The sequence below is a fragment of the Callithrix jacchus genome, chromosome 5 (genome assembly GCF_049354715.1).
Source record: "Callithrix jacchus isolate 240 chromosome 5, calJac240_pri, whole genome shotgun sequence".
Taxonomy (NCBI): domain Eukaryota; kingdom Metazoa; phylum Chordata; class Mammalia; order Primates; family Cebidae; genus Callithrix; species Callithrix jacchus.
The window spans coordinates 152,458,312-152,483,298 of record NC_133506.1 but is presented as its reverse complement, the minus strand read 5'-3'; the positions used below and the strand labels follow the sequence as shown (position 1 = coordinate 152,483,298).

The 24,987-nt window shown below is 40.8% G+C and overlaps 1 protein-coding gene across 20 annotated transcripts in view; it reads left to right on the top strand.

Annotated features, from left to right (window-relative positions):
* STARD13 (StAR related lipid transfer domain containing 13) overlaps positions 1 to 24,987 on the top strand; it is a 554,175-nt gene that overhangs the window by 467,654 nt on the left and 61,534 nt on the right. For all 20 annotated transcript variants that reach the window (XM_078375278.1, XM_008998115.5, XM_078375280.1 and 17 more), the window contains 2 exons: positions 18,680 to 18,751; positions 20,848 to 20,929. In XM_078375278.1, the coding sequence (XP_078231404.1) occupies positions 18,680 to 18,751; positions 20,848 to 20,929 (154 nt within the window). The remainder of the gene's footprint in view (positions 1 to 18,679; positions 18,752 to 20,847; positions 20,930 to 24,987) is intronic.

Genomic DNA, 24,987 nt, shown 5'->3' with positions numbered 1-24,987 from the left:
AGGAAAAGATGCCTTTGGGGAACAGAGGATGGGAGTTGGAGGGTCGGTTTTAGGAAACTTCAAGTTGTTTAGCACCATTGCCAACTATCAGGGATGTGGGCAGTTGAGACACAGAAATATATGCCAGGGACCCATGCTGAGCTCAAGAATTTCATGCTGTCCTCAGAAATTTGGATTTTACTTTGGAGAGATTTGAGAACCATGGAGAATTCTACGAAAGGGAGAGAGTTATCAGACTTGGGTTTGTCTTTGAAGTTATCTTTTCATGATGTTGGTAGCACTCCTTAAAAAATGCATAAATTTCCTTCAGAACATAAGATGTCCTGCTATGTTATGGAAATATATTCAAGAAAGTCTTTATTTTCAAGCACCTTATGTTGCTGAGCAGAGATTCTGCCTTCATCCTGTGATCCTGAGCTTAGCCAACATCAGTCACTAGTGTCCTGTGTGTGTCTCAGTTCTTTGAGGGCAAATGCCTGGGTCCACCATCAATGTCTAGAGTGGACTTAGAATTTACCTAAACCCCACATTTTCTAGCATACAGGGAGGCTGTTATTAGAAATAAATAGATTATCTCTTCGAAAATCATATTTCTCTTTTAAATTTACACCTGAGTCTCTTCAACAAGGCAGGATGGCAAGAGTGTTAAGAAGCTACAGGTCAGTACATTTTCCTGGAACATAGATTTTCCTTAAATTTGAAGGAAAGCTTTGTCACATTAAAAGAAGTGTGGGCATGTTATATTCCGACTACGTATAGGAGGAAGGAAATGAATCCATTGGGAGCATCTGTTTATTTTCTTCTCCCATTTGGGTACATCAGTGGAAACTGTGAAAAGTATTCATTTCAGCTAATAATAATAGCTCCAGTTTTTAAGTGTCTGCGCTATGTCAAGTTACATCATTCATGTTGTTTAACAAATGTGAACATAATGTCAAGTTCAAATCCCTGTGCCGGAGACCAGGACTGCAGCAGTAAACTAAACGCTCTTCCTCGTTCCGGAGTTTCTCACATCCTTACGATGACTCTGAAAAGTATACATAATGTTGTGTGTATTTGCAATGAAGAAACTGAGGCTTTGAGATGTAATGAGACTTGCTCAGTGACACATAGAGGAAACCCACACTCAGCCTGCTCCCCGTGGCCATCTTCCTCTCTGAAAGGTTGTTTTTCATTCCAACTTGCTGTCTTTTTCCCCTTAGCTGTTCCTACCTTTACTTTATCCACTAGGGACATCCATTTCTTTCCCCTACATCTGTCCACTTTTCTTTCTCTGAAAATCGGCAATGGCCATCAACCATCAGCAGCAGCAGCAGCAGCCATGCCCATAAAGAAGCTTGTTTGTATCTTCATTCTTTTTTTTTTTTTTTTTTCTGAGACAGAGTCTTGCTCTGTCGCCAGGGGCCAGGCTAGAGTGCAGTGGCGTGATCTTGGCTCACTGCAACCTCCGCCTTCTGGGTTCAAGCAGTTCTCCTGCCTCAGTCTCCTAAGTAGTTGGGACTACAGGCGTGAACCACCATGCCCAGCTAATTTTTGTATTTTTTAGTAGAGACGGGGTTTCACCAAGTTGGCCAGGATGGTTTCGATATCTTGACCTTGTGATCTCCCCACCTTGGCCTCCCAAAGTGCTGAGATTACAGGTGTGAGCCACCGTGCCGGCCTGTATCTTCATTCTTAACAATAGCCACAGCAGCCACGACCACCACAGACCTGTCCCTACTGTTGGCAGATTCACTGAGCTCACACTGTAACTCTAAAAGAGATAGAAGTCACAATTACATCAAACAGGACAAGAATTCAAGATGGCCAGAGAACTTAGAGTAGAGGTGGCTCTAAGTATCAGAAAGGTTCAGGAAAGGCTTCTTGGAGGAGGTGTCCAACAAGCTACACATCTTCAGGAAGAAGTTTAAAATAGAGTAGAAAGAAAAGTCTTAGAGGCAGGCCCAACTAGTTCAGTGCCTCCAAAAACTCATCCCATTACATCATTCATTTTTCCTCTGCTCCTGAGAACTGGCATAGTCATAGCTGAATGTGGTTACATTTCAAGGGAAGGGAGGCATTACTGTACTCTAATTACAAGCATCCCACATCTCCAATTCCCCAGGAATGCCTGGATAATTCCCTTGGAGGTGTCAGTGGGGCAGCCTGGGGGAATTGGGTTTTCTTCAGAGCATATTCAGGGAGGTTTTGGGGTGGTCCTGACAGGACCAGGCCTCAGACCTGCTCTTGAGGTGACCTAATCCTTTGCTCTTCACCCTCCTTCTCCCAAGCTCCTCCAGAATGGAGATGACTCCCCTCACCAAATCTGACTTCCCAGCACTATTCCAAACCCATATTTGGAACACCTCTAAGCTGCATGAGATTTCTTGTTATTGATTAAGGCTGGGGCCTGGCACTCAGCCCAACCTCAGCCCCAGCAGCAGTAGCAGCAGGCTTCTCTAATAGAGTGGAACGGAAAGCTATGAAAACCTGGTGTGCACCCTTCAGCCTCTTGAAATCAGAGCAGGAGAGGGAAAAGAGAGCAGGAGAGCTTTTTCAGGGGACAGAAGTTTCCTTTGCCAAAGATCTTTGACCACCAGCACCGTGGAAGTCCTCTGCAGGGAATAAATAAACGGGCTGCAGTCCACTCTGGCCTGAGATTTATGCAGAACAAGAAAGTCACTCTCAGCTCCTCCTTAATTCAGCATGTCTTGAGCACATGCTGAGCTCTAAGCACTCTGCTCGGCACCAGTGGGTACAAAAACTAATTAAGACAACCTCTGTCCGTGAAGGTCTGTGGTCTAATGGGGGAGAGAGATGCGTAACAAGAACATTTCAGTATAATCCCCTCAAGACCATAATGGATGTGCGAAAGTCCAGAAAAGAGCTGCTAACCCAGGATTCAGGAGATGATGTCTGAGCTAAATCTTCATAGAGATAAATGTGTGCAAGTCAGGAGGAAAAAAGGGAGAGGAATGTGGCAGATGGAGAGGAAACAGTGTAAGCACAAGCGTGGGATATGAAGCAGCAGCCTGGGACTGGGGATCTCCAGGCAGCTTCACGTGATAGCACATGAGTCCCAGAAGCTTGCAGAGGCCAGGCACGGAGGCACTGTGGGCCATGGGGATGGGCTGGTACTTTATTCTGCAGGTGACAGGGAGACACAAAGGAGTTTGAAGGAGAATGAGCATAGTTTCACGTTAGAGATTCAAGGAAGGCAAGAACTGAAGCAAGGGGAGCTATTGGGTTCTGTGGCAGAAGTCCTGGTTTAGACAAAAGGAGGGTCTAAACCAAGCTTGACCAGCCCGCGGCCCATAGGACGCATGCGGCCCCAGACGGCTTTGAATGGGGCTCAACACAAATTTGTAAACTTGCTTAAAACAGTTTGAGGTTTTTTTGCAATTGTTTTAAAGCTCATCAGCTATGGTTACTGTTAGTATATTTTATGTGTGGCCCAAGACAGTTCTTGTTCCGATGTGGTCCAGGGAAGCCAAAATATTGAACACCCTTGGTAAACCAAGGCTGGGAGACACAGTTGGGGAGGGGTAGGAGTTTAAGAAATATATTTAAGAGTCAAATTCAGCAGGTCCTGGAGTTGTGTGGTGAGAATATGGGGACTGGAAGAGAGGATGAATCTAAGAAGACGCTCAAGTGTCAGATTGGAGAACGGTGTTCCATTTTTACATTATTTTACCAGATACATCTGATGTAACTGAGTGTTATCTAGACAGTGTTTTTAAGCTGGGGGATCGTGAAGTCAGTGGATGTGACTAGTAATTCTGCATGGGAAAGCACAGAATAGAAAAATGTCAGATCTCCTTGCAAACATAAAGGGCAGCTATTGTTTTATGAAACTTTGTTTCAGTCTGTGTGTGTGGTATGTGAACATGGGTGGGTGTGTGCATGTTCACAACTATATGAAGTTTATTTCTTACTAAAGATTGTGATCAAAATACTTGAAAGTCCTGTGATATTCTCTCACTCCAGTCATAATGGATTATTCTCAGGTATGACCGTACCTCAGTCAGGTTAAGTGATCTTTTCTCACTACTGTTCTTCCAAGACTAAATCTCCCATTACTCTGTGCACTTGGAACTCCTAAAGAGACCATCCATAGAGAGAGGGAAAGATCGGAGCCAGCAAGAGCAACAATCCCAGTCAGTGCCACGGTAATGTCAAACATCCCGCCCTTCAGAAAACAGCGGCAATATCGAGATACACAGACATTGCTGTCCACGAATGGCCATGTCCCTCAGAGGCAGAATCACAACTAGAAGAATAATGTTACCTTCTATTCCTATGGGGCTTACAGTTTGCAAAGGACTTTCACAATACATTTCCCCATATTTACAACAGCCTTGTGAGTTTGGAGGAACCTGAATATCTGAGAGATGTTTTTGGTGTTTATTGGCCTCCACATCTATAAATGTTTTCCTCTTATTATAGTCATTCATGCATTCAGTCAACATACTAAATGATAGCCATTTGCAAGACTCTAGGCTAAGAACACGAGATGTAAAATGCAATCTGGTTTCCAATCTGGTAATATGTACCTGCAATGTCAAAATTTAAGAGGATGCAAAATCCACATATTTATTTAAGTATGTTTGCAGTTTTACCTATGACATATTTACAGAATGCATGTGCATGAATATACATTTGTGTGTGTGTGTGTGTGTGTGTGTGTGTGCGCGCACATGTGAGAGAGAGGAAGACAGAGAGATAGAGAGAATATTTATGTCTCCAAATTCCAAAATCAAAAATCGATAGCCCACAGGGAACAGAGCAAAGGGTATCCCAGGCCTCTCAATTATGTCCAAAAACCCCAGGTAAAGAGCTCTCAGTTTATGCAATAGTCTGAGCAAGATAGACTTCATCTCAATTTTTTTAAAAAATTATGTGTTGATATTTACTTGTTCCTTATTTTAGAGAAACAAAAGATTTAAGGACAGCTTTCTAAATTTTCCATTTGGCGCTAGGTATAATTCAAGGAGTCATGGAACATTAATTATAACCATCCTACACATAAGAGCAACATCTTCCTATGTTTTTAAATGTAAATAGATTTAAATATTTGAAAGGTATTTGAATTATTTTCCCTGTTACCTCCTCACAAAGCAGATCCCTGAATATACACCTAGGATGCTTTTCATAGTGAGAATGACCTTGGCAGGAAACAGACCTGGGAGACTCACGACCTTTTGATCAATGACCTTGGGTTCCACATTAACCCACAACTTCTCCCAGTGGTTAGTCCACAGGAAGCCCATATCCCTTGCTCACAATTTACTTACTTGTTCAGATTTTTTCTCATAACATGGAAAAATAATCTTCTGAAGGCATTTCCCTTAATGAAGCCCACATGTCTGATACAGATTTCTTTCCCAAGGTCCTTCCGTGTTTGGTTATGTTTTAACACATCTTTGCCCTTGAGATCCCCACATATCAGGCATGTGATTGCTAATATTTTACTTATTAACAGGTAAGCACATTGTAAACCATAATCACAAGACTGTCTTCCCCAGCCTGCTGTTTATATCCTAAAAGTAACAGCCTCTTAGGAGAAGGTTCTTACTGCCATTATCCTCAAGTGTCACATTTCTGAATGTGTCACATATCCAAAGTGTCACATTTCATTTATGACTCCCATTACGTGTTGTTAATGAGCACTGCATTGTGTGAAGCATGGCTTCCTGAGACACGGCTTCATTTAACAGAAGAGTATCATGAAACGTTCTGTGGATTGCATGTTAAATACTTGTCATCAGAAGAATCTCCAGGCAGGTTGATGGGTAGCATGTAGAGGGAGTAGCATGAGAATCTACTTCCAGGAAGGCAGCGAGTTCACAAGAATCTCAGCTTCAAATTCAGCTGGGAACAGAAGATGTGTTGTCAATGCCAGAACCACATGGCTAACCTTCTTCTGCCTTCTTCTGAATCTCACCTCAACTGCAAGTATTTTCCTGGTAACCTTATCCAAAATGCCCCGTCTTGCTCTGAGACCTGGAGGATAATGTCCTGCTCAGCAGGGCTTTTGCTTTCTTTGGTTGTAGTAGTGCCTGGGTCTTTGTCTATCCTTCTTGGCTTAGAGACCTACAGGGTAGGACCCACTGCCCACAGCCTTGTATTCACCTGCGGCACCTACCAGCAGCTTTTCACAACAGCGGCACCCAGCAGTTGTCTGTTGAATGAGTAAGTAAAGACAATGCCTTCCACTTCTGAATGCCGAATGAAGAGAGCTGAGAGAAGAGAATCAGACCATCCATCAGAACCACTATTTTCTAATATGGGAAAGTCACATAAGCACGTCTGCCGTAGTAATAGTAGCAAATACTGAGCTTCAGCTACTTTACAGTAATGTAATCATTTAATCTTTACAGTAAGCCCCTGAGCTAGGTACTCTTGTTTATTCCCATTCTGTACATACTAGAATTAACCTATTCAGGGTCACAGAGGCAATGAGAGGGGAATCTAGAATTTTGGACTCACTTCTAACCTCTTGATGCCATACTTACCTCTCTTGTGCCCATTTAGTTCAATTATGCCCTCAAATAAAGGAGCATTTTCTGAACACACTGACAGGTTCTTTTTTAAAAGTTAATCTGTGAAATTAAGTACATGTAGTCAGCAAGAGCAGAAACTTGAGGTTTATTCAAGAAACAGATATGCCATTGATTAAAAACAAAATGAAATTGGAATGTATCTTGATTTTAAACTCTCTTTAAACCAATAACATTAATCCTGTACTAAAATAGTCTTGTCTTAAAGAGTTACACTTTTGGTAAATGTGCTAGTTTTACAAATTTGTATCTTGTTTTGCTTTTGATTACTTGAGGAATTTTGGGAGTCACATAGACTTCAGATACTCATTTAGTCATTAAAACGAGATGTGGAGATTTTCTTTATTTGGTCTAGTTTTGTTTTGTTTTTTGAGTACAACCTTGAAACTTCAGCAACCAGGAAATACCAAGTTATTACATAAAGTAAAATGTATCTTTGAAATTGTCTAAATACATTTGCAGAAGGTCAAAGACAAGTGAAACAGCTGTTACATAAAATCTCCATTTTCCAGATACCTAAGACACTCAAGAAGGAAGAGATGGGAACATGGTCCAGGACCTTAGCTTTGAATTTCCTGGCTTCTGTGAGCTTAAGGCATCCCTGTAGCATCATTTAAACATAGTTCTGGTGCATGAATAAACTTCCATTTGGAATTTCCTTTTTGAAGTCTGCTGAGAATATAAATCAAAACCATATGAGATGTGTCTTAATCCAGAATGTGAAATAACATGAGAAATGTCAACCCAGAAGTAGTCCCTGAAATACATTCACCAGGATGCACGTTCTGGCAAAATTCTTTATTTAGAATGAAAGCCTCCAGAGAACTGGATTTATTATTTTTAACCCACGATTATGGAAGCCTGAATTGATGAAAGAAGATGCTTTTTAAAGTAATGTCAGTAGAAATGTGATTCCAGCCACCTAGAATGGTTGAGAAGGACATCTGTTGACATAAAAACATGTTCAAAATGCATTGTCGAGTGCAAAAGCAGATTTCAATTTTATTTAAAGATTATGTAAAATAGATAGTATACTTAGCCTAGATACATGAACACATCTTTATAATAAAAGAATGAGAGATGTTATGCCAACAAAATATCGATCAATCTCTAGGTGGTAGAATTATGGCAATATTTTCCTTCTTTCCCTCCCTCCCTCCCTCCCTCCCTCCCTCCCTCCCTCCCTCCCTTCCTCCCCCCTTCCTCCCTCCCTGTCTCCCTCCCTCCCTCCCTTTCTTCCTCCTTCCTTCCACCATTACTTTCTTTTGTTTTCTTTTTGCTTACATTTTTGCTTGGTAACAGAACATTGAAATTATTTATTTGATTTTCAAATAATCAGCATAGTGCCTTCACTTGACCACCTTCTTGCTTATCATATGGCTTGACATGAATGCTGCTAAAACTCAGTGATGTCCCTAGCTCAGCTGGTCCTTGAGTTGACTTTGACAGACTTGCTGGCCTTGCAGTATGTCAGAATTGTGTAACTAGCATCGCCACAATCTTACAGTAGAGCCCATTTGCTGGTACTTCGGTCACGAAAGGATTGGTAGCGTTTTCAAATGGCTGATCTGGTTTGTTTCTTTTTTCCTTCTATTAGTATATTAGCCTTGATTTGAGTGTGTGTATAAGTCTTTCAAATCTTAGGTTTAGATTTTACTACTCTTCAATCAGATTTTATTTAAGTGGGAATTTCAAGCCACTTTTATCTCTTGTTCAAATCTGTCATTAGGGAAAATGATCTTTTTATTTCTGAATTCAGTGAGTATTTGGGCAGACAGGTTAGCCAAGACCATCATACTGACTTCGTTAGTAAAAGTTGTCATATTCCCCAAAGCTAGCCAATGAGTTAAATTCTGTTCATATTAGACAAGTAGCCACCAGGACCTCCATTTAAAAATAGATGTATCTTCTACATAGTATGTACTTCCGCTGCTGCCTACTTTGTTTTTAAACAGAAAATTTGAAGATCCCCAGTTAAGATTTTATGAAGATAATTATAAAAGTCTAAAGTGTTTTTTAAAATGTGAAGTTATCTACTACACAATTTTAAATATCCAGAGTTTTTAAACTTCTAATCTATTAAACTTTTAAAACATTTTTATAGTTTATGTCACTTTTTTAAGCTTTTGGATTACATTTGTGACATGTTTACGGGGTGCCTCGATTAGCTTTAATCTCAGTGTACCGTGTGATTAGACTGTAGCATGACGCAAGTCATTGATGCATCACTGTGTCTGATGGAAAAAATAAGTTGCAGCATAGGAATTAAGTTTCCCAAGTCTTCAGTGGAGAGCTTAATGTCTTCCATCCCATTTTAAAGGAAATTAAAATGAGTTCAGATATTCGAAATAGCTTTACTTGACTTTCAGGTATTTGAAAGTCAAGGGAATGGCCAGGTGCGGTGGCTCAAGCCTGTAATCCCAGCACCTTGGGAGGCCGAGGCGGGTGGATCACAAGGTCAAGAGATCGAGACCATCCTGGTCAACATGGTGAAACCCCGTCTCTATTAAAAATACAAAAAATTAGCTGGGCATGATGGCGTGTGCCTGTAATCCCAGCTACTCAGGAGGCTGAGGCAGGAGAATTGCCTGAACCCAGGAGGCGGAGGTTGCGGTGAGCCGAGATGGCGCCATTGCATTCCAGCCTGGGTAACAAGAGCGAAACTCCGTCTCAAAAAAAAAAAAAAAAGTCAAGGGAAAAATTTGTCATGTAGGTGAAAGAAGGAGCCCAGATTCCTTTAGGGTAAAGTCACTCCAAGACTCCTGCAGGCCCTTTTCAATTCCTTTGCTCCTTCCAGGTATTTGAAAATAAGGTGAAGCTATTTCAAATACCTGAACTCATTTTAAATTTCCTTTTGCAAGGAATATATATTGTTAATATCTATTAACAAACTGCAAATAAAAATCCCAGTACCTTAGAGAGCAAACTTTTAAGCTCAGCATTTGGCCTTGAAGAGCATGGGGAAAAATGAATCAATCGATAGCTGTAAACCTAGTAACAATTCCATTTCTTTTTTTTTTTTTTAAGACGGAGTTTCGCTCTTGTTACCCAGGCTGGAGTGCAATGGCGCAATCTCGGCTCACCGCAACCTCCGCCCCCTGGGTACAGGCACGCACCACGGTGCCCAGCTAATTTTTTGTAATTTTTAGTAGAGACAGGGTTTCACCATGTTGACCAGGATGGTCTCGATCTGTTGACCTCGTGATCTACCCGCCTCGGCCTCCCAAAGTGCTGGGATTACAGGCTTGAGCCACCGCGCCCTGCCAACAATTCCATTTCTTGAATGTAACCCTTATTTCTGGAATGAGTGATGCATGTGTAGAAAATCATTCACACTGCCAATGCCGTTGCCTACGTTCAGCAGACAAGTAGAAAGGGTTCCAGAAAACTGGCAAAGACACGTTGAAAAATTCTCAGTAAATAGTTTATTTACACTCTGAGCCACTGCCAAGGAATTTTTTAAGAAAATACATACAATATCAAGTTTTTGTGTATACTCAGATAATAGAATTATACTTGAGTTGTGGAAATCTCTTCCTGGAATTAAATTAAGCAAAAACTAGTTTTGATTGATCCAGATGGGACAGTTGCTGAGAAGTTGCATGCAGAAAGCCTTGCAAAGGAAGTCAGGAGCTTTGGCCATGCTGTATCGATCTTGCCATGTCAACCCTACAAGGAGCAAAGGACTTGAAAAGGGCCTACAGGAGTCTTGGAGTGACTTTATCCTAAAGGAATCTGTGCTCCTTTTTTCACCTACATGACAAATTTTTTCCCTGGTATCACAAAATCTTCTTGGGTAATTGGAGCACCGAGAGCTATAAAAGAGTTGAGCAAATCAAACAGCAGATAACCTCTTACAAGCATAGACATTCAGAAATGTCTGAAAAAAGGTATAGAAGGAGTTTCTGTCCCTAAAAACATGCATTTTTTAAAAACATTTAAAAAAGAAAACTCTTAAAGCAATGTAGGATGGAAGAGTACCTGTCAAAAGCTAAGAAATCTGACTTCCTAGTGGTGGTGAGATTTGTCCAAAGCAATTACTCTTCTCCAGGCAGGAAAGCATCAGCATGACAGAGAGTGAGCACCCACAGGCCCTTCTGACAGTGGTCATTTGGCCAACTTTGTGGAAATCGGAGCTCTGTTCTAAGAGCCAGTATCAAGCTGGCAACCCAGACTCTTGTTCACCACCTTTCCAACAGAAGCTGGAGAAACTGAATTAGAGAGAGAGAGAATCTGCAGAATCTCATGCACTTGTCCCAAGAAGGGTTCCTGAAGACTCCTCTCGCTTGGTGGGTCGACATGGAGGTGTTTTGGCCAATGCTTGCAAATTATGACGTTCTGTCTAATTGTCTGAGTCAACTCTGTGTTCCCTGCCTTGCATTTCAGTTGCTTAAGTGACTCCATCTTGAAGAATCTCTTGGGATTTAGTGGTAGGCAGTGGCTCCACAACTTCAAAGAGCTGGGGATGTATGCATGCAGCCTCCCTGAGAAATACCACAAGCGCCTGATTGGAACAATCTGTACCAAATGAAAGAGGAGAATAAAGAACTACTCTGCTTCATGGAAAACTCGAGTCAAAACAATCTGGTCAGAAACTATTTGGCTGGGAAAGCATATATTTTCTGCTTTCCTTGAGATTGACTGGGGTTAAGGGATTGTAAACTTTTTTTCTTTTTAAATACCGTTGGGAATACAGGCATGGAAAATATATTTCTGACCAGTTTCCTCATTCACGTGCAACGGAACTTTTGATTTTCTGTGGAGCAAATGTGTATATGAGCACACGTTCACACATGTGGATGCACGTGAGGATTGTTGATGACATTTTTTGGAATTCATATAGATCATGCACTGCAGGCGGAGGAGCAGAATTCAGAGCAGAAATGATTACTGAGACTGAGTGTGTTCATCTCTGCGCCACGCTAACAGACATCCAACAACAGTTTCAGGTTGAGATAAAGGTCCTTAGTGCCTTCCGTATGCCTCATCTATAGAATAAATAGCTGGCAGCTGTGTTACATTAGCTTATGCCAGATTATGCCACTTGAACACATTGCCCCTAAAGTTGCAGTGGCATAAAACAAGTGTATTTATTGCTTATATTACATGTCAGCAGCTGGTCTACTGTGTCTCTGTCCCCAGTGTTGTCATTCCAACACCTGGGCTGAAGAATGACTATCTCGTAGCCTTATGGTAAGGGGAAAAGAGCAGGAAAGCTGGTTGAGCTAGAGGATGGCTCTTGAGGTGTGTTTCTGAAACTAGCATATGTTACATCTGTTCACATTTCATTGGCCAAAGTGGGTCATCTGGCCAAGCATGACGTTAGTGAGGGGGGGAGTGTATGCCTCCTAGCTGGAGGAGCGCTGCACGTCACATGGCAGCTGGAAAGGGCAGGGGACTACTGGGAGCATACAAAGAAAGAAAACGCATTAGTGTGTGTGACTATACAGTATATATACATGTTAATTATACCTTTAAGGGTATTTAAAAATAAACCGTAAATATGTATTGTATATTTGATTTACATATATGACATATGTCATTTGTCATAATATCTATGGTTCCCCCAACCAGGCTGAAAAAAGACTGATTAAAATTAACCCTTGAGTGACTAGGAATAAACCCACTACTGAGGTTCAGAATTTGCTCAATCTTCTTTCACTCTAATAGGAATTATTTTAAGTGACTAGATTTGCCATGAATCCCGCTTTCAGAAGATATTTCAAGGCCTAGGAAACAAGGCTTACATGTAGAATTGGTGAAGAAATTTTATGTCTCAATGTGTCATTGATTCTTATGTTTGGGAAGTCTATGTAAACAGAGCTGAGAGTCTGTCTTGACTCAGTCCAGGTAGGTGTCTCCACTCTGTGGGCCTTCCAGGTTTCCTCTTCCTATCGTTATATGCTCACTGATAGTCAGCTATTTTATTGCACATAAGGAAAAGATTGCCTCAAATTATGGAGCGATAAAGTGGGTGTTTATAAGTGGATCCACTATTTTGAATATTCAGTGATTAATAATCTCAAATTCATCCCCAATAACCTGTATTTTAGTTCCTGTTAGTAACTTAGAAAATCATGAAAAGAAAATGTTATGAATATTAGGAAAAAAATTGTATTTTGTGTTTATTAAGGTCTTTTACATATTGAAATAACTTAATATACAATTTTAAAAGTCTTATTAAGGTCTTTTACATATTGAAATAACTTAATATACAATTTTAAAGGTACAGAAAGATATGTCCTGATGTCATGCCATGGGATGTAAATCAAAGTCTGTTACTCCTAAAAATCTGACATTCCTTCCTGTATCTGTGATTAAGATTAGAAAGCCCTCCTGGCAGGATTATGGGGGTATTGTATGGTTCTCTGCATCATTTGCATCTATATATGGATGGGATGGACACCCCCGGCATTGATTTTAACAAAATTGGCCTAATGTCTGGCCAAAGAAATACACCTTCAATAAACATGGAGAAATTCTGCCTTGAGACAAAGGCATCATTCTCCTGAAGTAGTAAAGTTCCTAAGGAAGGTACCTGAGCCGTGTAAATTATTCTGAGCCAACAACCACAAGCCTGTTGAAATGTTAACACCTTTGATACACTTTAATAGTGATAATTGCAATCCACTGCAGGCATCCTGAGGCAGTTGAGTCATCCTGCTATGCTGGTACCTGTAGTCTTTTAGAAACAGGGCGCCCACCAGATAGGCCAGTTTAAAGGAAAAGACAACACACCCTTCTCAAGCTGATTTTCCTAAATCCCATGACAATCACACTCTTTCTTTTCCCTACTTCTTTTGAGTCCTTTTAATGAACATTTAAGAAAGGAAGACCTTACTTAAATTGGAGTCAGTTTGTCTGTGGAAATTCAAGGAGATTTGTAAAAACAATATAAATACATGTGCTCATATATAATGATTTCATAAACTTTCCACAATAGAAAAGATTCTTTCTAGCCAGCTAAATTTCTGATGATAATAAATTTTAATTTGGCTCTAATTTGAATTTTTGGTCATTTAGAAAGGATACCCAATACCCTTCAGTGAGCTATGGAAAAAGTATTTGCTATGCTGAGAAAAATGTAAAACAAAATGTACGTACTTAAAATGCTTAGCTAAGAGAGCACACTGTTCCCAAGCACGCTAGAAACACGCTAGACACACCAGCTTAAGAATACAATGAGATTGTAAATGTGAGCTGAGGCCTACAAACCTGGGCAGCAGATTTGCTGTGCTCACTACATCTCCTGACTTGACTGAGGCCCTACAGAGCCTCGTCCACAGACTGTCTGTAGCTAAGACACTACATTAAAGAAGCAGCTTGTAAATCTCTTTTAACTCTCATAGACTTCCAGCCTTCTCCCTGATCAGTCTACGGTGGTGAGGTCCTACTGCACTCTTTTCTCTTGGCTACCTTGATGCTATAATCTCCATACAGGGAAGTGCAATTGGCAGTATTCAAAACTCAAATATTTGAAAAATAGGCACCATTCTCGAAACAGATTTCCCATCTTTTACACACTATCATTACATGAGAATATATTTACAGTGTATTCTTATGTGAAAAAAGCAGTCAACCAAAGATATTACCAGAGTTCTGTTTTGACAAATAATGTATGTAAAATTGGGTGTTCATAACAGGGCAAGAGTTGCCTTTTTTCGTTCATCGCAACTTTCTATATTAGTAAGGTTTCAACACTGGACATGTACAATTAAGAAATACAAGATATGTTGTGAAAACTCACATCGGCCATGGTTTCTTTCTACGGTGCCTTTGTTCTCATGCCTTTGGTAGTGGGTGCCTCCTCAGGGGCTAGTGAGAGCTTCCCTCTGCTGGGTCTGTCTGAGGATAGCGGTCACACCATGCTCTAAGCATGTATAAGGCAACTGAGGCAAAGCCAGTGACTTTGCCTTCAGTGGAATCACAGATACATAGCTGAAGAGCATGCATAGCACTATACCATCCACTGAACTTACCAAGTAAACCAGTAAAAAGGTTTAGACCGAGCTACCAATGGAAACACTGGATATCTCCCTTTTCAACCAGTTGATTTCAGCCCCCAAACGACTATTGGTTTAAGGTCCCAAAGCTCCTCAATCTCTTTAGACCAACAGGGATGCGGTGCTCTTAAGAATCAGGACACCCTATGTGGGTGATGGTGACAGGGCTAGGGTGTATGGTTTGAGGCAAGGAGTGTCAACCGTACGTAAATTATATAGAAGAGGCTCCTTGCAGAAAAAGTTTCCGTTATCAGAAATCGTGCGGAGGATGTTGAAGAGGCCAAAATAGATAACTGCTAGAGTAAAATGAAATAATTATTACATAGAATAATTACAAAAATTCCATTGAAATCCTTTCATGACACTAAGCCGATGGATTGGATTTTCCCCAGCAAAGTAACACAGTAACCTCCATAGAGATCGGTGGACCCTTCTGTCCAGGGCCATTCTCTGGTTCCACTCCACACAGGTTTTCCATGAGAGAGTTGCAGTGAGCTGACGCTCTGCCTTGCAGCCCTGGAGCTGCTACAGGGACAGGTAAAGGTAGCAAATGGAGAACAAATAAAACTGTCAAAATGTGATTTTAATAGATCTTAATGCTCTTACATAATATGCTGGCTAGTAAGAGCACAATAATAAAAAAGATTTTCACACTTTTCTCCTCAAATGTCATTTAAATTTCATTAGGTAGAACTTTATGACATGATGGCACTGGCGATAATGATTCCTTCTTCATTCTCCAGTCATTTTGGCTAGTGGAAGGGCCTAGGGAAAAGCATTAGCACTTGGCTGATTGATATTAGTAGGGACCACAGAGAATTAATAAAAATTGTAAGACTTTTTTATCCCCCCACCTCAATTGGATGGGGAAACTCAGATTTGATAGGGGTTAATTATGCCAGATTATTTTGTTTGTTTTGTTACTAGCTGGTAAAAGAGTTGGTTTTCCCCTTAAATTGAGGTTTCAAGATGTTGAAACTGCAGCTAGGGTAAAGGGAATATGAAAAGAGGGCGTTTGTTTGAGAGACATTTGGGCAAATAGAATGACAAGGTGGGTATAGGAAGTGATGCTGCATGAGCCACCTGCCATGGCTGAGATTTGGCTGCTTCAAATTTATGATATTTACTAATTGCTGTTTTGCTGTTATTTGACCCTGAGGTCTAAACGCTTAAGTGCCTACCCATTCTTTTTGTTTTAATCAGCTTATTTAAATGATTGATATATCTGGGTTCTGTGGTTAGGATTTGGTTATTCATGTTTGTATCTGAATCGGATTTCAGTTCATTATCCATGTTGGTGTCATAAAAAAATAAAATGTAGCTGCTATTTGAGGAGCCTTTTAAATAAAATTTCCCTGGCTAACTTCAGCCCCATCCCACTGTCCAACCAGAATTTTAAGGTCCAAAAAAAGTATTGTTTTTAAAATTTTTTAATTTTTAATTTTTGCAGGGGCATAGTAGGGGTACATATTTGTGGGGTACATGAGATATTTTGATACAGATGTGCAATGTAAACTAACTACGTCATGAAGAATGGGGCATTCATTCCCTCAGGATTTATTCTTTGTATTACAAGCAATCCAATTATACACTTTTAGTTATTTTTAAATGTACAATTAGGTTGACTGTTGTGCTATCAAATGGTAGGTCTTATTTATTCTTTCTAATTTTTTTGTACCCATTAACTATCCCCAACTCCCCTCCAATCCCCACTCCCCTTTCCAGCCTCTGGGAACCATCCTTCTACTCTCTTTCTCCATGAGTTCCATCATTTGGATTTTTAGATCCCACAAATTAGTGAAAACATGTGACATTCCCAAGGGAGTTTTCTAGAAGGATTCCTAGCTGCCCACTTCTTCTCCACCATGTTGTCCTTTTCATCTTCAGGATCTGAGTTCACCACATTCTCTGGGCTAGAGGGGTGTGAACTCTTTCATAGATCACTTCCAACTCTCTGCCTTTGAGCTTTCTAGGCTGCAGGGCCCCTGTCTTGTGGGTCTTCCCCATTTGTTCTTCATGACCTGGCTCTCTGGGACTTCCTTGCTGAACACCACATTTTGATTGTAGTAAAGGTAATAATAAAGCAAGAAAAGGTATAAAATTCATGTGGTGCCAAGAGAAAATACAGTATTCTGCGCTTCTCTCCAAGACTTGCTGACTCACAATTAGGTTTAGAGCATGTCTAGAAATTAGGTGTTTTCTCATTACCACTCACTGTATTATATGGAATCGGGAAGCAAATCTGAAGCTTGAAAATCTATTAGGCAGTACTTTATCCATGACTCAGTAGCAACTCACCACATTTTCCGTGCATTACAAATAGAAAGTGCGTTTCCTGTTTCCTCTGAAATACTTGTGTGGTTATCAAAGTAGAAGCCTTCAAATACAGACTCTCAATTGGGTACTAACTAGAACTTTTGAGCAATGCAAGAATTGCCTTTTGTACCTTCCCAGGGGAAAGCCCAAGTTAGCCCACGCAGTTAGCCTATGCACGTGCAAGTTGGCACCATTCAGCGACGCTCTGTTTTGAACAGCAGTTGGAGAGCTCAGAGACTTCCTTTCCTGTAGAAATGCTTTCCAAAGCTTTTGTTTCCAGCTTGGTTCCCTGAATGTTTCTGAGCCATGTGCCCATGGCAGGAATGAGTACATGGTAGGAACATGCTGGTCAAACTTACATGGAAAACCCTCACATCAGAGATCAATCTCAGGCCTTTGAAATCATCAGTCCCTGGAGTAACAGTACCTTAAGGGTTGTCAAAAGAAGCAGGCGCTCCGGGGCAGGAGCTGCCACAAGCTCTGTTTCCCTGGATTTAATGACAGAGTTCAATCTAGATGTAACCAGATCCGTGGGACCAGGCGGTAGGGTTTTGCTACTCCTGGTAATGCCTAAGTAAGATCTGACCTTTGGTCTATTTTCCTAACATATACCAAATAGCTTTGGCACATCAAACATCTGGCTGCACAGACACCAAGCTTTCAATGTTAAGGTACAGTCGCAGACCCAGGGTGATGTTAGTGTAGATCATTTCTGCGCAGCAATCCCAAGAATGCCCTGAACACTCCAGCTTTGGCTATGGGGAACAATGAGCATCATAGTAAATGGACACACAATGACCTCCCTGATGGACACCCATCCTAACAGTGGAGGAAAGGGCCTTGGTAAAGACTTGTGATGATAGGCTGTTTAATTTTGTTTAGAGAAACTGGACTTTTGACAGATGAACTTCTTTTCCCTTGGATTCATATTTGTCTAACAGAGTTGTGGTTGGGAAATGATCCAGGATTCACAGGGTCAAAAAGTGACCTGGTTCACATACTGTAGACTCCTCCCATCTCACTCCGCAGCTTCCCCAGGCAGTGGTCCGGTGGGCTGTCGGTACATCCACACCAAAAATGGTCACCCAAGGGACATATCAACCTCCTGGGCTTGGCCCTCAGACATTCCAGCAGGCCCATCAAACTCAAGTCTCCATTCCAGATAATCAACTTTTCTCTTCTATGCTGCACTCTGAAGCTTGAAACCATTCCAATGTGCTTGATGAATGAGCATCTTGTTATAATGCATGAGGAATTAAGGCCATTAGTGAAATTTTAAAAACAATAATATACTGGATTTTTGTAATATCTTTTTTTCATGAGAAAACCCATTGTCATAGACAATCCAGTTGTAGTCTTTTTTTCACTGTCCAAAGAGTGAAAGAATAAAGGAATGTTGAATAAACATTTTTAGCCTTATCTTTGAAACTTAAAAACCCATTAAAAAAAAAAAAGAAAGAATTGTAAAGAAAAATCTCCTCTTTTCCTCTAGTGCCCTGGTTCCCTGGTGTATTAATAAGACATTTTTCCCTCCCTGAGACTCAGCCTTTGTGGCTGAGTGTATTATCTGTGGTTTTGTTATTATCCACATACTTATGGATCTACATTGAAGATAATCTTGGTAGACACATAACAAAGACCTTTGTATTACCTGCTCATTTTCCAGCCCCTCCTGGGTAGGCCTACTTATGCAGACTTACCTGGAACAATTTTGTTTTGCAATAACTTGCACAAAGCTCACCAGTGTCTCCATGATTAAGAAGGCAGAGTTCTAGGGTGTGGCTATGGGATTCACAATTTTCTCTCTCTTGTGTTTTTCAGAAATTGAGGCGAAAGAAGCATGTGACTGGCTCCGTGCTGCCGGGTTCCCGCAATACGCTCAGTTATATGAGGGTACGTCAGCCTTCCCTTCGCTCTCACACAGAGAATAAATCCAAAATGAACCACACGTATCCTGTGGTGTGTTTTGACTTCCAAATTTTTTTCTCGCCCATTTTACTTTGCTTTCTTTTTCCCTCAGCCTTTGCTATGCCCAGGGTTTATCCTGATACCAATTTAGAAATGAGTATCGCTTCCCAGGCCCACTTTACTCTCTGCTTCCCACTGCTAATTCACATCTCTTTACCACAAACCCCAACTCCCTGTTTTCCTTCCAGTATTTTGCCATCAGCAGCTTTTCTGCACTTTCTTCCTTTTCACCTGTTTTTCCTTTACTACTCTCAGTTTTCTTGAAATCACAATGAATTTACTGTTAATAAACTTCCTAGAAGTCACAAAATTAATTGTCCTGAGATTTCTCTAATTCTATTTACTTTACATGAAAAATGTTAAAATGTAACATGAATCCGACGTTATTCTTCTGAGTTTTAGGTAAGGTATTTTATTGCTAACATTAAACTTCCTTTCATTTAATTATTTTTTTTGAGAGAGAGAGTCTGGCTCTGCCAACCAGGCTGGAGTGCAGTGGTGCAATCTCTGTTCACTACAACCTTCGCCTCCTGGGTTCAAGCAATTCTCCTACCTCAGCTGCTTAAGTAGTTGGGATTACAAGCATGTGCCATCACATCTGGCTAATTTTTGTATTTTTAGTAGAGACAGGGTTTCATCATGTTGGTCAGGCTGGTCTCAAACTCCTGACCTCAAGTGATCTGCCCACCTTAGCCTCCCAAAGTGCTGTAATTACAGGTGTGAGCCACCGCCTGGCCCTTTCATTGATTCTTTGACAGTTAATAGACATACTCATGTTCCTTATAATCTAAAATTATAACCCAATCTTGTAACTTCTTCTTGGATTGTCCTTATATAGTAATGAACTAGTCAGGACCCCAATAGTGAGCAGATGGCAGGCTCAAGGCCATTTGCAGAGTATTTATTTCTAACAGTGCTCATTACAAAGGTTCAGGCAGGACGGGGGGGGGGGCGACAAGGAACAGTGCACAGTGCAAGGGTCCAGGGCTTTTAGTGGCAGAGCTGTCACTACCGTGAGCCCAGAGGGACGGACAGGCCAAGGAAGAGGGTGCCAGAGCCCAGGAGGAGAGAGGAGCCTCAAACCAGACCCTAGGAAGGAGCGCAGCTGGCAAGAGGCAGCCTCCCATAAAAAGAATCACAAGTGTCTCCCTCCCTCCCTCCCTCACTAGCCAAGCAAGACAGCTTCATTCTGGAACCATCACTCACATGACTTTTTTTTACCAGAAGGGAAATTATTTCTGTTTCCAGCTCACACTAAGATTGGCAAGGTGTAGACAGCACAAAATATAATATGAGATAAAGAAAAAAGTGGCAAGACAATGATAGTGACCCAGCGTTGTTACATTTGGCCATGCCCTCTATTCTAATGAGCTGCAGATTCCTACCTCCATCAACAAGGTACCCAGAATTAACACCTTGTTCTAAATATTGCCCATGACCTTCAAAGCTGGCACGAATTGTCTGTTGGAGATAAGTTGTGGCATTCAAATTCTTCTTTTTGGATAGAATCAGTCTGAGTATTTTGCTGATACTCCAGAGTGACTCAAGATTTTGCTACCAAAGGAAAAAAAATTGAGATAATAGAACTTTGGGTATTTTTGGAAATTTCCTTTTTGAAGGGAAAAAAAAATCTGCCAAACAAAGTATTTAAAGAAATCGCCGAGCTAGACTCCAGTGACCTGCGTGTTAGGTGGATGGTGAAAGTGCAAAAGCTCTTCTCCGAGGCCACATCTGCCTATGACTGTGACAAGAATGAGCCAGAAAAATGCAGGCACTTAGTTTCAATCCCATCCAAGGTCAAGCACTTGACTGTCCTCATATTTCGCACTTATATTGTACTCCTGAAAGCATTTATAGTGATAAAAATTGTTTGCTCTCTTAAACATTCCTAACAATGATGACGGGCAGTCACTGCTGTTAAAATCAGTGGCTTTTCCAGACCTTGAAGGTCTGAATATATTGGTGGCCATTCAGATAAAGCAAAGTACCTCAACCTCTTTGTCTCTCTCTCTCTCTCTCAGATTCACAATTTCCCATCAACATTGTGGCTGTCAAGAATGATCATGATTTTCTTGAAAAGGACCTTGTAGAACCTCTTTGCAGGTAAACCACATGAAGTATTTTTGTTTCTTTCCGCTGATCCGTCTGCAACAGGCCTCACTATACTGAAGGGCAAGTTCAACTACTCGGCAAGTATTCATTGAGTGCCTCCCATGTGCCAGACCTGGGTGCAGGTTCTCAATGCACTGCTTTGAATGAGCATGATCAGTTTGGGTTTTCATGGAGCTTATATCCTAGGAGGGGCCTTTGGACAATACATTAGGAAAAAGACAGAGAGAGGAAAGAGAGGGAGAGAGTCAGAGAAAGAAGGAGGGGGAAAGGTTATTTCAGAGAGTGTAAATGCCATGAACAAGCTAAAACAAAATGAGGATGTAGACGGTGATGGGAGGCGTGGATGGGTCAGTGGAGGGAAACAGCATGAGCAGGCTCAGCATGTGTGGTCAGGGAAGGCTCTGAAAAACTACGAGTATGTCAAACTTGGCTGTATTTTTTGCAAAGTCAAGTGATTATCTCCTCAAACTGGTATATGTAAGCTCAAGCAATTGTAGCAGCACACTGGCCTATTTAAGCTATAATATTTTGTGATAGTGTAAGGAGACAAAGATGTATATATGGGAAATTTCTTCCCCTTAAAACAACATATAATCTTGTTGAAGAAGCTCAGTTGAAGAACCGAGGCATGAATACATGAACAAATAACAATTATAATTTGGGTAATAATAAAAGATCCAGAAGAAGCTATATTCCTGAAAAATTAAATGCTGCCTGAGAGGTGGTGTGTCTGTAGGAATTTGAAGTTTTATGACTAAAGCCTGAAGATAGGTAAGAGCTGAAGATAAGGATTAGTTATGAGTCATTTTACCAAGGCCCATACAGCTAGTGTAGGGTTGAGGTGACCTTAAAGCCAGTACTCGTAATGCCAAATCCAATGCTCTTTCTAGTATATTCTGCATTTGATATAGATAAGGTAGCAGTTTAAAGGGAAAGTAATGACTAGCCAAACTTATGAAGTCAGGAGAGATCAACACACATTAAATAGCGTGTAAGTGACCTAATCTTAGGCCTGCCAAATCTTCAGACATATATATTTTTGTGAAACAAACCAGTTACTCTGTGTTTTCTATATGAAGAGAAACAGGTTTGTGTTAAGAAATGATATCTGAATGTTCAAGACTGTAATACTATGGATTCGCTTACATGGGTAAAAGAGCAAAGAACTCTTCAAATCATACATTACAGGAGTAAGCTCTTTGGATGAAAAATAAACAAAATGCCATTTAAGAGCTTACAATGTGAATGGATGATCTGGTTGTGATTCTGTAAAGGTAATGAATTGGAAAAGCAGTGTTTCCTCTTCTGCATGTCTAAGGTACATACCAAACAGGAGCGGATTCTTCCTCATAAGCATTCACTCCACTCAGAGGTATGCAGCCAGTCAGCACTTCATCCTGAGTTTTCTCTCTGTTTTAACCATGTATTACTTTTGCTAGTTGGCTTTTTAAATATGTGAAAAATTATCTATTATTTTTTTCCAATTGAAGTTTTGAAATTTATGTTTACAGTAAGTTGAGGTATAACATTTGTGTGTGTGTGCATGTGTGTATACACACACATATATTTGAAGCAGAACACATATATGAACATACATATATATGAACATACGTGTATAAATATATACACATACATACATATATACATACACACATATATTTGAAGCAGAGTCTGGCTCTGTTGCCCAGGCTGGAATGCAGTGGTGTGATCTCAGTTCACTGAAACCTTTGTCTTCTGGGTTCAAGTGATTCTCCTGCCTTAGTCTCTGGAGTAGCTGGGATTACAAGTGTGCACCACCACACCTGGCTAACTTTTGTATTTTTAGTAGAGACCAAGTTTCACCATGTTGGCCAGGCTGGTCTCAAACTCCTCTTGGCCTAAAGTGATCCGCTCACCTCACCCTCCCAAAGTGCTGGAATTACAAGTGTGAGCCACCAAGCCCAGACAAGGTATAACATATTGATATGGTTTGGCTCTGTGTTCCCACCCAAACCTCATCTTGAATTGTACTCCCATAATTCCCACATGTTGTGGGAAGGACCCAGTGGGAGATAATTTGAATCATGGGGACAGTTTCCTTCATACTGTTCTCATGGTAATGAATAAGTCTCACAAGATTTTATGGTTTTATCAAGGGGTTCCACTTTTGCAGCTTCCTCATTCTCTCTTAATGCTACCATGTAAGAAGGGCCTTTTACCTCCTGCCATGATTCTGAGGCCTCCCCAGCCATGTGGAACTGTAAGTCTAATTACAGCTCTTACAACTGTAAGTCTGGGGTATGTCTTTATCAGCAGTATAAAAACAGACTAATACAGTAAATTGGTACCAGGAGTGGGGTGTTACTGAAAAGATACTTGAAAATGTGGAAGCAACTTTGGAACTGGGTATCTGGCAGAGGTTGGAACAGTTTGGAGAGCTCAGAAGAAGACAGGAAAATGTGGGAAAGTTTAGAACCTCCTGGAAATTCATTGAATGGCTTTGACAAAAATGCTGATAGTGATATGAACACTAAGGTCTAGGCTGAGGTAGTCTCAGATGGAGATGAGGAACTTGTTGGGAACTGGAGCAAAGGTTATATATTTTAGCTTATATATTTTAGCAAAGAGACTGGTGGCATTTTGCCCCTGCCCCAAAGATTTATAGAACTTTGAACTTGAGAGACATAATTTAGGGCAACTGACAGAAGAAATTTTTAAGTAGCAAACAAATCATTCGAGAGGTGAGTTGGATGCTATTAAAGGCATTCCATTTGAAAAGGGAAACAGAGCATAAAAGTTCAGAAAATTTGCAGCCTGATGATTCAGTAGAAAAGAAAACCCCATTTTTTTTTTAGGAGAAATTCAAGTTGGCTGAAGAAATTTGCATAAGTAAGAAGGAGCCAAATGTTAATCCCCAAGACAATGGGGAAAATGTCTCCAGGGCATGTCATAGGTCTTCATGGCAGCCCCTCCCATCATAGACTCAGAAGCCTGGGAGGAAAAAATGGTTTTGTGGGCTGGGCCTAGAATCCTCATGCTGTGTGCACCCTAAGGATTTAGTGCCCTGTGTCTTGGCTGTTCAGCTGTTGCTAAAAGGAAGGGGCCAGCTTGGCTTATGGTTTCAGAGGATGAAAACCCTAAACCTTAGCAGCTTCCACATGGTGTTGAGCCTGTGGGTGCACAGAAGTCAAGAATTGAGGTTTGGAAACCTCCACATAGATTTCAGAAGATGTATGGAAACGCCTGGATGCCCAGGCAAAAGTTTGCTGCAGGGGTGGGGGCCTCCTGGAAAATCTCTGCTAGGGAAATGCAGAAGAGAAATGTGGAATTAGATCCTCCACAGAATCCTTACTGGGCATTGCCTAGTAGAGCTGTGAAAAGTGGGCCACTGTCCTCCAGATCGCAGAATGGTAGATCCACTGACAGCTTGCGCTCTGCACCTGGAAAAGCCACAGACACTCAATGCCAGCCCAAGAGGCAGATATTGCAGTGAGCCTAGATTGTGCCACTGCACTCCAGCCTAGGTAATAGATCAGGACTCTGTATCCAAACAACAAAAACAGATATAAAGTAGTTTCATCACTCCCAAAGTTTCCCCATTCCTCGTCAACAACTTCTACCCCTTCTCCCAAACCTTGGCAACCACTGATTTGTTTTCTGTACCTATAGTTTTGCCAGAATATCATACAAATGAAATCAAGGATCGTGTAGCCATTTTAGTATGGTTTCTTTCACTTGTTGTAAAATAATAAAGATTTATTTATGTTGTTATGTATTTTAATAGTTCATTGCTTTCTCTTTCTAAATAGTCTTCTATTGAATGGATGTTCTGTGTTTGTGTATCCATTTGCCAGTTGAAGAATATTTGTGCTGTTACCAGCTTGGGTGGTTATAAACCCACTCTGAACATTCATATTCAAGTTTTTGTATGCATATTTAAGTTTTCATTTCTTTTATGTAAAATCCTAGGAATGGGATCGTGGGGTCTACATGATAAGTTTATTTTAACTTTACAATAAACCACCAAATTTTGCCAAAGTGAAATAGCATCTTGTACTCCCATTGACGAT